Source organism: Pongo abelii, chromosome 15 (assembly GCF_028885655.2).
Source record: "Pongo abelii isolate AG06213 chromosome 15, NHGRI_mPonAbe1-v2.0_pri, whole genome shotgun sequence".
In the NCBI taxonomy this organism is placed as follows: Eukaryota; Metazoa; Chordata; class Mammalia; order Primates; family Hominidae; genus Pongo; species Pongo abelii.
In genome coordinates this window covers 77,226,677-77,242,197 of record NC_072000.2, presented here as the reverse complement: position 1 = coordinate 77,242,197, position 15,521 = coordinate 77,226,677, and the positions used below count along the sequence as shown (strand labels likewise).

The window sequence follows — 15,521 nt, the reverse complement described above, 5'->3', positions numbered from 1 at the left end:
CCTGTGTCCTCATACAAGGGTGGTAGTCGCTGTGCCTCTGTAATGCTGTTGAGTGCAAGTGTAACAAAGAGGCATGTGGGTCTCCGGCTACCCTTTCTGTGTTCAGCATCTGAGGCCCAGTTAGTAATCAAGGTCTGGTCGTGGCCTTGTGCCTGGCTCAGGGTCAGACTGTTCTGTGTAAGTGGCACCGGCTCCTATAGCCATCTCATTGTCAGTCTTTGGGCTTCATTCAGGGTTGGATGTAAGAACAGCATGAATCATGGGAAGGAAGGAGTGCCTCATGAAGCCAAGAGCCGCTGCAGATACTCCCACCAGTATGACAACCGAGTGTATACCTGCAAGGTGAGTCCTCCGAGCTCTTCCCTGCATCAGCAGCAGGCTTGCTGACCACTCTCTCTTTGGCAAGACTATCTTGGGGCCATTTTTTGCTGCATGCCGAAGTATTTGATATTCAAATTGAATATTTCTGGAACTTCTCTGCAGCTCTAACAAAAAGCACTCACATGTCTTCATTGGTGAGGGTCCCTTTGTTTACTGTTTTAAGCTTATTTTCTTCTCATTCTGTTGAGCTTGTATGTAAGGGTAATTTACATCGAACATTCATTCTTTTTTTTTTTCTTTTTGAGACAGAGTCTTGCTCTGCCAGCCAGGCTACAGTGCAGTGGCACAATCTTGGCTCATTGCAACCTCTACCTCCCGGGCTGCAGCAATTCTCCTGCCTGAGCCTTCCGCGTAGCTGGGATTACAGACATGTGCCACCATGCCCAGCTAATTTTTGTATTTTTAGCAGAGACGGGGTTTCACCATGTTGGCCAGGCTGATCTTGAACTCCTAATCTCAGGTAATCTGCCCACCTGGGCCTCCCCAAGTGCTGGGATTACAGGCATGAGCCACCGCGCCCGACCTTTTGAGACAGAGTCTTACTCTGTCACCAGGCTAGAGTGCAGTGGTGCGATCTTGGCTCACTGCAACCTCCACCTCCCAGGTTCAAGTGATTCTCCTGCCTCAGCCTCCGGAGTAGCTGGGACTACAGTCGCTCCCCACTACGCCCGGCTAATTTTTGTATTTTTTTTTAGTAGAGATGGGGTTTCACCATCTTGGCCAAGATGGTCTTGATCTCTTGACCTTGTGATCCGCCTGCCTCGGCCTCCCAAAGTGCTGGGATTACAGGCATGAGCCACTGTGCCCGGCCGAACATTCATTCTTAAGAGCAGAAGTGCTCTTCAGGAAACTAGTTTTGGATTGTCCTCTTGTCTGTGACAGGTATATAATTTAAAGCTCAGTTTTTGTGCCTGGGATGGACAAACACTCAGTTCATTACCACTCTGGGCACTGACTTCTTTAGAGGAATGAACCTTCTTCTGAGGTGCTAAACTCAGTGTCTGAAAGTCTCTCAGCTGGTTTGGTTTGTGGAGGGTCAGGATGGATGTAGGGGGTGTGGTGTACATAGGAAAAGCTAGCAGAAGGCTGGGCATGGCGGCTCACACCTATAATCTCAGCACTTTGGGAGGCTGAGGCAGGCAGATTGCTTGAGCCCAGGAGTTCGCGACCAGCCTGGGCTGGTAAAATCCCGTGTCTGTTAAAAAAAACAAACAAAAGACAAACAATAAGCTAGCAGAGTGTTTCCTGTTTCAGGCCTGCTATGAGAGAGGCGAGGAAGTCAGTGTAGTGCCCAAAACATCTGCTTCCACTGACTCCCCCTGGATGGGTCTCGCAAAATATGCCTGGTCTGGGTGAGTTTAAACAACATGGCTCAAGGTTTTCTGGTGTGTTTGTCTCCCCAGGCACCTGGCTGGGTAACAGTATTGATTTGCCTTCCTTGTAGGTATGTGATCGAATGTCCTAACTGTGGGGTGGTCTATCGTAGTCGGCAGTACTGGTTTGGAAACCAAGATCCTGTGGATACGGTGGTGCGGACAGAGATTGTGCATGTGTGGCCTGGAGTAAGAACTGTTGGATTTCTCTGTTTTTCTTTATCTTGTGTCGTTCAGTTTTTCATGTGTGTAGAAAACTGGAACCTGCTTAAAATTAAGGTTAACCATGAATTTCAGAATGTTGGTGGTTTAGAAAGGCATGATCTGGAAAGCTTTTTTGTTCTCTGGACCTTTAATTGTTTTTATTTTTTCTAGCATATGTATGAGAAGTACAACTTTAAATGAAATAAACAAAATCTATAGGTTTACTCCTTTGGCAAATAAAACGTTTTTCCATGTTCTACTCCTTCATTTTCTATATGTGTATGTTTTTCTAGATGCAAATATTTACATGCCTTTTTCCTGCTTCTTTTTTTTCTCATAATGCTATTTTATTTAGTTTTATTTCTACCTTTTTAAAAAAATCATTAAAATGCAAGTGACCATTTTTGTGTAAGAAAGCCATTTTTTTGTTTTAGGAAATTTTCTTGAAGTATATTCTAAGAAGTGGGATTCCTATAGACCCTTAATCTTTTTTTTTTGAGACAGAGTTTCGCTCTTGTTCCCGAGGCTGAAGTGCAATGGTGAGATCTTGGCTCACTGCAATCTCCATCTCCCGGATTCAAGTGATTCTCCTGCCTCAGCTTCCCGAGTAGCTGGGATTACAGGCATGACCACCACGCCCGGCTAATTTTGTATTTTCAGTAGAGACAGGGTTTCTCCATGTTGGTCAGGCTGGTTTCAAACTCCCGACCTCAGGTGATCCACCCACCTCGGCCTCCCAAAGTGCTGCGATTACAGGTGTGAGCCACCACGCCCAGTCTAATGATTATTTTTTAACTTTTGAATTCCAGATGTCAGAAATACAAATCTGTTTGTGAGGCAGTGATATCATGCTTTCATTCTGCATTAAATCACTGTTTACACTTAGCATTGTCCATAAATCACAACAAATCCAAAACCTTTTCCTTTCATGGCAAAAAGGCAAGTGATTTTCCCCGAGGGACTTATTTTACTCTGCGTCATTGTCCTCGCTGGGTGATTCCCAAAGCCACTGTTCAGCCTAGGAATCCTACCTGCAGGTTCCCTCCTGAGCTTTCCTGGATCCTATAGGTACCATAAAACTGAAGATTTCCTTATTTTTCTTATTTTTTAAACTTTTTTTTTTTTTTTTGTGACAGAGTCTTGCTCTGTCACCCAGGGTGGAGTGCAGTGGTGTGATCTCGGCTCATTGCAACCTCCACCTCCTGGGTTCAAGCAATTCTCCTGCCTCAGCCTTCCGAGTAGCTGGGATTACAGGCACGTGCTACCACACCCAGCTAATTTTTGTATTTTTAGTAGAGACGGGGTTTCGCCATGTTGGCCAGGATGGTCTCGATCTCTTGACCTCGTGATCTGCCCACCTCGGCCTCCCAAAGTGCTGGGATTACAGGCGTGAGCCACTGTACCCAGCCGATTTCCTTATTTTTCTCCTCCTTTTTCTAATTTTCAGGCCCACTAAAATCTGTTATTATATAGTAGTCTCATTATTGGAGCCCACCTCATTGGCATAATGGTTTATGCCGTTCTGTTCCAAGGATTTAACGTGGCCTTATGGTGAGAAAGTAAAGGTGGTAAGACAGTTTATGTTCCAGGAAAACAGGACTGCAGTAATTTACTCTCAGGTCACATCCTTCACAGTCCTCGAAATTAGGAGGATACAGATGCCTTCCCTGTTGTTTGTTTGCTCATTCCTTCCTTCCTTCCTTCATTCATTATTACAGCATACATTGTTGTGTACCTTATGCCCAGCATTGAGCTATTTACTTTACAAAATACAAAAATGACAAAGAGTTATTGTCAGGGAGTTCAGAGTTTAATAGGGAGTCAGATACATAAATGGATATTGTACTTAGACACACAGAAATAGGATTCCTAGAGATGTCCAAGTATTAGAAGAACTGAGTGGAAAGGTTCTTAACTCAGCCTGCGGTGGGGGACCCCCTGGAGGAGGTGTCATCTCCTGTATTATATGGGCTTAGTAAGTCCTGAATTGAATGGCTACACATCAAGTCTTATGGTCACTTTGAAGAGAATAAAGCCAGAGGGATTCCTGGTGTGTCTCCATTCTTCCCTGCTGGGGAGTTAATGGTTCTGAGTTGGCCATGGTGAGTGTGTAACTCACCAAACATCCCTCTTCCTCCTTCCTTTCACTCCCTTCTCAGAGCATGATGGAAGCCTGCGTTTTCATTTCAGACTGATGGGTTTCTGAAGGACAACAACAATGCTGCCCAGCGCCTGTTGGACGGGATGAACTTCATGGCTCAGTCGGTGTCCGAGCTTAGCCTTGGACCCACCAAGGCTGTGACTTCCTGGCTGACAGACCAGATCGCCCCTGCCTACTGGAGGCCCAACTCCCAGATTCTGGTATGGTGTGGCAGGATGCCCCTCCACCCCTGGCACAGCCCATCCTGCTTAATGCCTCTTTGCCCTGTGCTAAGCTTGTTCTGTGAGGGAGACACAAACATTTTCTGCCAGTGCAGTGAGCTCTGTGAGTACCGGCAAGGGGAGGAGTCGTTGAGGCAGCCAGTTTCTCTTTGCCCATTGATTTCCCTTCATGTTTTCCTGCAAGTATTTTCTCTCTGGTGAGTTTTAGTTTCCTTGTGTGTGACGACCAGTGAATATTGCTCTGATATGTGAGGATGCAGATAAGAATCTGGAGGAAAAGGGGTGTTTAGAGGTTATTTAGGGTCATCCTCAGCTTGATCCATTAACGCTACAGCACCCAGAGCAAGAGAGCACCCAGCTTCAACCCAGACACTTAGTGAAAGGAAACTCACTGTCCACTAGGCTTCCTTTCCACTCTCAGATAACGCGTTACTACAAAGCTCTTGTCCTTGTTGAGCTAACGCCACCTGCCTTAGTTTCTGCTTGCTCCGGGGTCTTGTTGACTTCCTCAGCTGAGCAGACATGTACCATACCTACCTGCCTCTCTGTTTTGTTTTGGGCTTGGAACAGAGCTGCAACAAGTGTGCGACGTCCTTTAAAGATAATGACACTAAGCATCACTGCCGAGCCTGTGGGGAGGGCTTCTGTGACAGCTGTTCATCAAAGACTCGGCCAGTGCCTGAGCGGGGCTGGGGCCCTGCGCCGGTGCGGGTGTGTGACAACTGCTATGAAGCCAGGAATGTCCAGTTAGGTAACGTGGGGCCTGGGAGCTGCAGGGGTGGAGGGGAGAACCTCCCGCCTTGGCCCTGGGTGCTAAGAACTGGATATCCGGACGCCCTAATCCCGCTCCTAACCACATCTCCCTTGTGAGAGTACTTCTGGTCTTGGCCAGTCAGCCTCTAAGCTCCTTGTTAACAGCGTCCTATGGGTGCTGTTCCTCAGGGGCTCGAACCTGTCCTGCATTCTCAGCTGCAGAGGTGCTTCTGGGGGAAGGGAACGTGCACATAGCAACTGAGTTCTGAAAAGGCTGCAGTGTTTACCAGAGATGGCTTAGACCAGTCTTCTCCTTTGGGAAGGTTCTAGTTTTTGCTCCTAGAACCTTTCTGCCTTACTTTAAAAGAAGGGTTATAAAGGAGCCCCAGAAGGTTGCAGCTAAAGGACTAACAGATGTCATCTAATTTCAGAGTCTGGGCCGACCTCACCCACAGCACAGACCCTTGCAATAGTTGCAGGACAGCACAGTGGTGTCTGGGATCAGAATCCAGAAGCGTTCTGCTATTGGTCCCTGAGTTTTCCATTTGGGAGAGGACTTAGAGGTGACAGCATTTCCTTTATTATTGTCTACAGCTGTTACCGAGGCACAGGTGGATGATGAAGGTGGAACACTCATTGCTCGGAAGGTGGGCGAGGCCGTGCAGAACACTCTGGGAGCCGTGGTGACAGCCATTGACATACCACTAGGTGGGCCTGACATTGCTTCTCTTGGGGATAGTGGATGCGGGTTGAGGGGTTTCAGGTGCCCTGGGCTGTCACTTTGTAAAGGCTTGCCAACCTAGATTGAGATGGGTGGTAAAGGAATCAATTACACAATGCCATACATTTGCTTGCTTCTGCTGAATGCCTTAGTAGTTTCGTGTATATTCCTGGAAGCCATTCTCTTACAGCATCTAGTGCTGTGTAACGAGCTACCTTAAAATGTAAAGGCTTAAAACAGCCATCTTTGATGTCTTTGTAGGTCTAGAAGTCAGGAAGGGTAATTATTCAGCTCCAAGTGGCATTGCCTTTAGTTACTACCTGATATTCCGGGGTGGTAGCTGGAGTGGTCTCAAGGGTCCAAACTGACCTCACTTACAAGCTGGGTGCCTTGGCAGGGACAGTTAGGAGGCTGTGTGTAGCAGAGCCTCACCTGGTCTCTGTATTCTCTAGGCTTCTTCAGTGGTTTCTTTGGCACTTCTTAAATGATGTCAGGGTTCCAGGAGTTAATGTTCCAAGAGACAGGAAGTGGACGCTGCCCATCTCTCTTTTTTTTTTTTTTTTGAGATGGAGTCTCACTCTGTCACCCAGGCTGGAGTGCAGTGGTGCGATCTTGGCTCACTGCAACCTCCGCCTTCCAGGTTCAAGCAATTCTCCTACCTCAGCCTCCCAAGCAGCTGGAATTACAGGCACTTGCCACCATGTCCAGCTAATTTTTGTATTTTAGTAGAGACGGGGTTTCACCATGTTGACCAGGCTGGTCCCGAACTCCTGAGCTCAGGTGATCCACCCGCCTTGGCCTCCCAAAGTGCTGGGATTACAGGCGTGAGCCACTGTGCCCGGCTGAAGCTGCCCATCTCTTAAGGCCTAGGACTGCAGACAGGCACTTCTGCTGTCATCTCCTGGAGTCTGCTGCCATCACAGGGTTTGTCTAGATTCAAGGGAGGGGGCAGGAGTGTCAAAGATGGAAAGTGGGTGAAAGATTCTATGGCTGTCTTTAGTCTGTTACACCAGCCAAACTGTTAGTAGTTTAAGATTTAAAATAGCTGGCCAGGCACCGTGGCTCACGCCTGTAATACCAGCACTTTCGGAGGCTGAGGCAGGCGGATCACAAAGTCAAGAGATCAAGACGGTCTTGGCTAACACACAGTGAAACCCGGTCTCTACTGAAAATACAAAAAAAATTAGCCAGACGTGGTGGCGGGTGCCTGTAGTCCCAGCTACTAGGGAGGCTGAGGCAGGAGAATGGAGTGAACCTGGGAGGTGGAGTTTGCAGTGAGCCGAGATCGCACCACTGCACTCCAGCCTGGGCAACAGAGCAAGACTCCGTCTCAAAAAAAAAAAAAAAAAAAGATTTAAAATAGCTACCCAGCCCTGGATGTGAGGGGTATTTGTATTCAGGATGGTGAGGGGGAGAGGGAGGGAAATCAACCAGTGCTTGGTGGGCTTAGGCAAGGCTGGTCAGGCCTGGGGCAGTGTGGCACATTGTAGGGGAGCGAGCAAAAGTGGGTAGTGATGAAAATGGCCTGGAGCAGATTTCCTCATTGCAGCTCACAAAGTGAGTAGATGATGTAGGAATTTCTGGATTTGCCCAAGCTTAAATCTCAGGTTGCATCTGTCCCCAGGGGTACCTGGGAGAGGCAAGAACTGTCCTTGGCACAGAAGGCAGAGCATAGCCTGCTGGCTGTGCTCACCAAGTGCTGCCATTCTGAGCGCCCACAGGGTGTTGAGTACCAGGCCAGTGTGTCAGGTATGTTCTTTCTTCTCATCCTCATCACAACTCTTGCAGGTGGGTTGTTAAAGATGAGTAAGCCCCTGAGAGGTTAGCTAACCTTTCTTTCTTTCTTTCTTTCTTTTTTTTTTTTTTTTTTTTGAGACTGACTCTCACTATTGTCCAGGCTGGAGTGCAGTGCAGTGGCGTGATCTTGGCTCACTGCAACCTCCACCTCCCAGGTTTAAGCGATTCTCATGCCTCAGGCTCCCAAGTAGCTGGGGTTATACCACCACGCCCGGCTAATTTTTGTATTTTTAGTAGAGACAGGGTTTCACCATGTTGGCCAGGCTGGTCTCGAACTCCTGACCTTGAGTGGTCCTCCCGCCTCTGCCTCCCAAAGTTCTGGGATTATAGGTGTGAGCCACCATGCCCAGACTTAGCTAACCTTTCTTAATCCAGCAGCTGCTGATTAACCTGATCTCAGTAGAACTAGGATTTGAGTGTCTGACTCCAGAGCCCAGACTTCTTTATAGTTCCTCCAGGGGTTCTTAACACGGCTGCCCCTTCAGTTTACAAGGAGGGCTTCATAGATATATAAATATCAAGGAGCTGGGTGTGGGGGTGCATGCCTATAATCCTAGCTATTTGGGAGGCTCAGGCAGAAGGTCCCTTGAGTCCCAGGAATTTGAGACCAGCCTGGGCAACAGAGTGAGACCCTGTCACAAAAGAGAAAGAAAGGGCATGGTGGCTCATGCCTATAATCTTATGCCTACAATCCCAGCACTTTGGGAAGCCGAGGTGGGCAGATCACTTGAGACCAGGAGTTTGAGACCAGCCCGGAAAACATGGTGAAACCCTGTCTCTACAAAAATTAGCCAGATGTGGTGGTGCATGCCTGCAGTCCCAGCTACTTGGGAGGCTGAGGTGGGAGGATTGTTTGAACCCAGGAGGCAGAGGTTGTGGTGAGCCGAAATCGTGCTACTGCACTCCAACATGGGTGACAGAATGAGACTCTGACTCCAAAAAATCTTTAAAAATGCGAAAAAGGAAAAGGGAAAATCAGTGCCTATGCTACAGTCCCAAAGACTCTGATCTGGATGTGAGTGGCAGAGCCTGGGCTTCTGCATTTTTAAAAAGCTCTGTCAGCAGTTCTGTGTGCAGTTGGGATTATAAGCCAGTGAGCATCCGAGGATGCTCTCTTGCTAGTTGGGCCTCGGGGTATTGGGCTTTGGGTGTCCTGACCATTGTTCCCTGCCTTAGGTCTGGTAAAGGACGCGGCCAGGCCTGCATACTGGGTGCCTGACCATGAAATCCTGCACTGCCACAACTGCCGGAAGGAGTTCAGCATCAAGCTCTCCAAGCACCACTGCCGGGCCTGCGGACAGGGCTTCTGTGATGAGTGCTCCCATGACCGCAGGGCTGTCCCTTCTCGTGGCTGGGACCATCCCGTCCGAGTCTGCTTCAACTGCAATAAAAAGCCTGGTGACCTTTAACCCCAGCCCCCTCTCCGAGTCCTTCACAATTCCTTAGGTTCTCAGGGTTAGAAACAGTCTTGCGAGGTAGGCCCTCCTCCCGGTCACCTGCTGTGGTGTGTGTCCTGTCCTCTCTGCATCCCAGGGCCACTTTACCTCAGTAGGGGAGAGCCTGGGGGCAGGCCCGAAGGTGTGAACCCCTCAGGGCAGGGGACCGAGCAACTCATCGCAAAGGGGAATGAACCTGAATCCGTTGCATTTATTTCAGTTAAAAATAATGAATATATATGTGTATATATCTCTCTCATATATACATATGAAAGGCACTCGGGGCGTATCGAGTCTGCTGCTGGTTGCGAAGACTTCGCACAGTCTCCTCCACACAGGGTGAGGTGGCAGTGGCAGCACATCTTCCTCACGAGCCGAGCCAGGTCCACGGCCACCGCGTGGCTGGCCCCTTCCTCTGCTGCTCTTGGAGCCTTGGAAGCCTCTCCTGTCCTTGGCTCTTCCCTCCATGCCTGTCAGCTGCCTGGGGAGTGAGCCTCCCTGGTCCTTCCTGCCTGCAACAGCCTGAAGGGAATTCTCCCTGGGTCTCCTGGGAGTCGAATCCTAATTCTTGGCTTAAGCCTGTTTTAGTCAGAGACCACCCAACTTAGCGTGCAGGTCACCGGAGTGGGTGGAGGGTCAGAGGTCGGGTCTTCGGCCCTGAGAAGTAGAAATGCAGGGGCCGTGCTGTCCCTGGTCCCCCAGGAAACAGCAAGGAAGGAACTGAGCCTTCCCCAGCAGGGTTTCCTGCCCCGACACTTCTGTCTCCACTCGGCTTTCCCAAAAGACGTCACCCAGCCCCTCAATCGAAGCACCCGCCTCCCACCCCTCGGCCCCCTCGAGCCCACCATCTGCTTCTGAGTGTCGCACTAGGATTTTCATTGCTTATTTTAAAGTGTCTTAATCCTTTGTTCCCAGACACACAACCCCTCTAGCTCTCGGAGGGGCGATCATGAGAAACCTTCCAGGGAAACTGAGCACAGGATGAACTGTTAGTTGTTTTTAAAAGTCTATATAAATATTTCAACAGATCGTAAAGAAAAAATTTCTCTCTTTGGTCCTTGCAAGAGAAGTCAAAGGAACTTTTGTTTCTCCTCAACAGCCTGGACATCTCTGTCTGTCATGACTGGAAAGGGCCCGTTGTGCTGAAATCCTATCATCATGGTGGATTTGATCTTCAGTGGCCAGACATGAATTAAAGTATAATTCTTAACTCAACTGGTGGGTGGGTTGAGCTTTAGGGAAGTATATGGCGGTCATTCCTGGTGCGCGTATCGGTGTGACATGAGCCCTGGAGTGTGTCGTCCCTCTCAGCCCTGCTCCTCCTGCCTCCTGGGGCCCAGTGACTGGGTCCCTACTCTAGAACTGTGTACCATCCAATTCGCCATCATAAAGGAATCTTCCTGCATCTCAACTGTGCTGCCTCTTTCCTCTCATTCCATCAGTGCCTTCTGGCCACCGTCTCTCTCCAGCTGATGGTGGCTTTCCAAGCAGAGGCCAGTTAAGGGGCATGTTTCAAGAGCGGTAATATTTTACCTGCAAATACTGCAGTCTTTTACTCTGAGAAATAAGAACTTTTTCAAAACCATAGCCAGCCGGGCGTGGTGGCTCATGCCTGTAATCTCAGCACTTTGGGAGGCCAAGGCCGGGGGGGGATCACTTTGGGTCGGGAGTTCGAGACCAGCCTGACCAACATGTAGAAACCCCGTCTCTACTAAAAATACAAAAAAATCAGCCGGGCATGGTGGTGGGCGCCTATAGTCCCAGCTACTCAGGAGGCTGAGGCAGGAGAATGGCTTGAACCCAGGAGGCGGAGTTTGCAGTGAGCCAAGATCGCGCCACTGCCCTCTAGCCTGGGTGACAGAGTGAGACTCCATCTCAAAAAAAAAAAAACAGCAAAAAACACCATAGCCAAGTACCCCCAAACCATGATCCTGTGCAGTGGATGTCAGTCTCATGACCACAGCCTGTTGTCCCCAGCCCTTCACTAGATACCATGCCCCACCCAGATCAGTGTGCTGACTGGGACCAGAGCTTTGAGCTGGTCATGAATATTCCTTTATGTAGGGAAGGCAATAGCTGACAGTCATGGAATTCTTTCTCCTGACTTTAGGGCCCCCACATTCTTACCACTTATCCTGTACTTAGAGCTGTTCCTCAGACCTTTCTGCAGCCGGGGTCACCCGGCAGACCCCCTTTCTGCAGCAGTGGCATTGGCTGAGCAAGGCTCAGCAGTAGCGGTTTCACAGCTTGGGTTCTCCAGGTTACACTCTGGCAGCTGTCGGGTCAGGATCTGTTGAGGAATCCTCTCGCACAGTAGAAGAGATGGGGTATTAGTCCTGATTTTCACTCCCTAGGTTTAAAATACATAGTCCTGGCTAGGCGCGGTCACTCATACCTGTGATCCCAGCACTTTGGGAGGCCAAGGTGGGTGGATCACTTAAGCCCAGGAGTTTGAGACCAGCCTGGGCAACGTGGTGAGTGAACCCTGTCCCTACCAAGAAAACCAACCCCTCCTCCCAAAAAAGCTGGATGTGGCAGCGCACGCCTGTAATTCCAGCTACTCGGGAGACTGAGGTAGGAGGATTGCTTGAGCCTCAGAGATGTCACTGTACTCCAGCCTGGATGACAGAGTGAGACCCTGTCTCAACAACAACAACAAACCTATTGAACTATTACACATCTATACTTAAGCTTGATTTTCTCAAACTGAATACTACATAACCAATTAGCACCCAGATTAAGAAACAACATGGTTGTCCTCCAAGAACTCCTGGTCCCTCCCCCCACCAGGAGTAACCACTATCCTGACATGTAGTAACAGAGTTTCATCCCCTCCTTTTCAGGGGGAGCCACGGAAAGGCTTTTAATCACTTTCTGGTTTAAAAGACTTGCTCATAGGTAGAGACGGTTGTTGAACATATCCCTGAGGGTGTGACTGGAGATTGCAACTCGTGGCTGAGAATGATGCGGTCTCCTGATCAGTGAGACCGAGTGGGATCCTTACACATCTCTTGGGTTTAGCTGCTGATTTATTTGGGAACCGGAAAAGCAAAGAGAACCAATATTTAAGTGCCTGTTAACGTGCCTTGCACTATGCTAGGAGCTTTACATGGTTAATTGTCACAACCACACTGGAAGGTCCGCAGTAGGGTTCTTGTCTTACAGCCTAAGACACTGGCTCCTAGAGGATCAGAAGCCCAGCGTTGCCCGGCACACTCCAAGCTGGCCTGAGTCCAGGCAGCCCCAGACCCCTTCTATCACCATTGCACTGTAGAGCTTCTCCCCCTGTTTTTCTTCCCCTTTACAGCTTGTTAATTCTTTTGCATTTCCAGGTAAGGTCAGTATCTTCTTAGGAGGAAAGGTAAGAATCAAGGTGACTGCTAGTGTGGTCAGCAAGCTTAGCTTTGATCATTTCCATTGGCCTTGGAGATTCTCATGGCCGAGGGCAGTCACACTTTTTCACTAAAAGCAGCTTTATTTTTCATTAAAAAGACTCACTGGCTGAGAGATTAAGCAAGTTGATCTAGTCTATAACACAAGCTAAGCTTCCAATTTTTTTTTTTTTTAACTTTATAGAGATGGGGTTTTGCCATATTGCCCAGGCTGGTCTTGAACTCCTGGCTCAAGCAATCTGCAGCCTTGGCCTCCCAAAGTGCAGGGGTACAGGTGTGAGCCACTGCTCCTGGCCAGCTTCCAATTGTTAAAAAAAGTTGTGATTTAGTGTTAATTTTTCAGCTATGTTTGCATTTTCCATTTCAGACCTACCATCATTAGGGAGAGATAGTGGAACCCACAATCGTAGTCTGTAATTCTTCTCATCATGAATAGGATGTTTTAGTTACTGTACAAAATCTGAGCACATTCTAACTCCTAACTCTTAAATTGCACCTGGTATAATTTTTTTTTAATGTACTTTGGAAATTGTCACATACTCGTGAACACTAAAGCCCATAGGGTGTGGGGTTTTCTGGGATTAGATAATCTGTAATTTAGTGACAGGCTCATGTGAACAGAGCCATCTTTGAAACTACTATTTGTAGACAGCGAGCCATGCAGTCCTCCAGTACATGATGCTGTACTGAGGGACTTAACCACTGCCAAACGTTTTCAACGGCCACCTTAAACTGGCCATACCCTTAACTCTAGCCAGAATCTCTCTGACGCTCTGGCTTTATCCTTAGATAACTCCATTTCATATCCAAAGATAGTGGAACTCGGCTGGGCACGGTGGCTCGTGCCTATAATCCCAGCACTTTGGGAGGCTGAGGTGGGAGGTTCACTTGAGGCCAGGAGTTTGAGACCAGCCTGGGCAGCATAGCAAGACCCTGTCTCTGTGAAAACAAACACAAAAATACTGCAACACAAGCAGGGCCTGAATGGATTTCCCAGCCACCACGGCACCTCAGTTCTGGCTGCCCTGGACTACCAGGAGCATTTGTGTCTGTGCGCCTTTGCTCAGATTATGGCATCTACAGAGAATATCCTTTTTGGTATTGCAACAGCTGCCTTTATTCACGTGAAGCCAAGAGTGCAAGCAGGCAGGCAGGTAGTAGGAGCAAGCAAAGATACGATAGCCAGGCCCAGGCCAGAAGGTACTGTGGGAGGCAGAGGCAGTGAGTCTTAAGGAAAGAGGGAGAAAAGGAGAAACTGTTGAACTGAACCCAAGAAGATCTTAAATGTCCAGAGGAACAGTAAGAAGCCCATTCTCCCCAACACAAGGGGCCTAATAGAGTCTTGAACTTCAGTAGGAGCCTCAGCTGGCTCTGCTACACTTATCAGCAGAAGACCTTGGGCAAATCACTCTCTTGAGATTCAGTTTTTTTGTTTCTGTAAAGTGTGGAAATTTACTTTCTAGGGTTGTAGTAATGAAAATGAAATCATGCTGGCAAAACAAAAAATTGTTCATCATAACAAGTGTCTAGTTGCGTCAAGTGCTGGGGAAACGAAACTTCCCTGAGGTGTCTTTTACGCTGAGCCTTAAAAGTTGGACTTTTCTGGATGAAAAGGAGTTGAGTGGCTTGAGCAGAGGCCCAGGTGTGTGGGGGACAGACTTCAAACGTGGTATCCCGAGAGCACCAGGTGTGAGGCAGAGATGGCGCAAGAGGATGGAGAGGCATATGAAGTCAGATCACAAAAGGCCACACACTCTATCTGAGGCACAGGAAGCCATCGAAAGCAAAGATCTAGAAAGATCATTCCTGTGGCAGTACAGTGGATGGACTGGAGATGACAGACTTAGAGCAGGACCAGAGCCTTTTAGCAACATGTACAAACGGAGAAACCAAGAAGAAATAAGAGTTTAGCCTGAAATTGTTTTTGGAGATGGTTAGGTGGAAGATTTAGACCAGGACAGATCTAGGGCTGACAGGTAATAGGGAGGGGCTGACTCGGTCTTCGATGAAGGATGCCTGATGTGAGGAACCTTGCTGGGGACAGCTAGGAGGCTGGCAGCGCCCTCCAAACCATGTTGGGCCAGTTGGATTCTCGGGTGTCCACAGCAACATGGGACATGAGGCGGTATTTATCTGGGCTTTTTTTTTTTTTTTTTTTGAGGTGGAGTCTTACTCTGTTGCTCAGGCTGGAGTGCAGTGTTGCAATCTCGGCTCACTGCAACCTCCGCCTCCAGGGTTCAAGGGATTCTCCTGCCTCAGCCTCCTGAGTAGCTGGGATTACAGGTGTGCACCACCACGCTTGGTTAGTTTTTGTATTTTCAGTAGACACGGGGTTTCACCATGTTGGCCAGGTTGGTCTTGAACTCCCAACCTCAAGTGATCCCAAAGTGTTGGGATTACAGGCATGAGCCACCGCACCCGGCCAGTATTTGTGGACATTTTTGATAACCAGTGTGTGCCATTCATTGTTGTCTCTAGAAGGCTATAAGTAAGCAAACACTGAGCTAGTTAGCAAGGGGTCTATCACAGCTCAGTGCTGCCGTCACAATCACCTGCTCATTTGCTACCTTTCATTGTCACCTGGGGAGTAGGGCAAAATGGAAAATCCTTCAAGGCCAGGCACGGTGGCTCACACCTGTAATCCCAGTGCTTTGGGACGCCAAGGCAAGTGGATGGCTTGAGGCCAGGAGTTCTAGACCAGCCTGAGCAACATGGCAAAATCCTGTCTCTACAAAAAAAGAAACCCCAAAACCTCAAAAATCAGACTGGTGTGGTGGCACACGTCTGTAATCCCAGCTACTCAGGAAGCTGAGGTGGGAGAATTGCTTGAGCCTGGGAGGTCAAGGCTGCAGTGAGCCAAGATCACGCCTGGGCGACAGAGTGAGACCTTGTCTAAAAAAAAAAAAAAAAAGAAAGATGCTCGGAGATTGTAACATATTAATTTTTATGACATCAGTGGTAACAAGCAAACTGGCCAAAATGCTTAATCAACTTCTTGGCCAAGTTTAACCCCTTTTCATGCAACCTAGACCACATTTTAGGTGCAGTGAGTGTTAACCAAGAACAAACTGCTGCTCTTTCC

The 15,521-nt window shown here is 48.5% G+C and overlaps 1 protein-coding gene across 13 annotated transcripts in view; it reads left to right on the top strand.

Annotated features, from left to right (window-relative positions):
• Positions 1–10,458, top strand: part of ZFYVE1 (zinc finger FYVE-type containing 1) — a 52,949-nt gene extending 42,491 nt beyond the window's left edge. For 4 of the 13 annotated variants that reach the window (XM_009249235.4, XM_054529593.2, XM_054529596.2 and 1 more), the window contains 7 exons: positions 234–342; positions 1,636–1,733; positions 1,826–1,943; positions 4,149–4,319; positions 4,911–5,091; positions 5,688–5,801; positions 8,788–10,458. In XM_009249235.4, coding sequence (XP_009247510.1) covers positions 234–342; positions 1,636–1,733; positions 1,826–1,943; positions 4,149–4,319; positions 4,911–5,091; positions 5,688–5,801; positions 8,788–9,020 — 1,024 coding nt within the window. In that variant the 3' untranslated portion in view covers positions 9,021–10,458. 13 annotated transcript variants of the gene reach the window in all.
• The last annotated feature ends 5,063 nt before the right edge of the window (positions 10,459–15,521 follow it).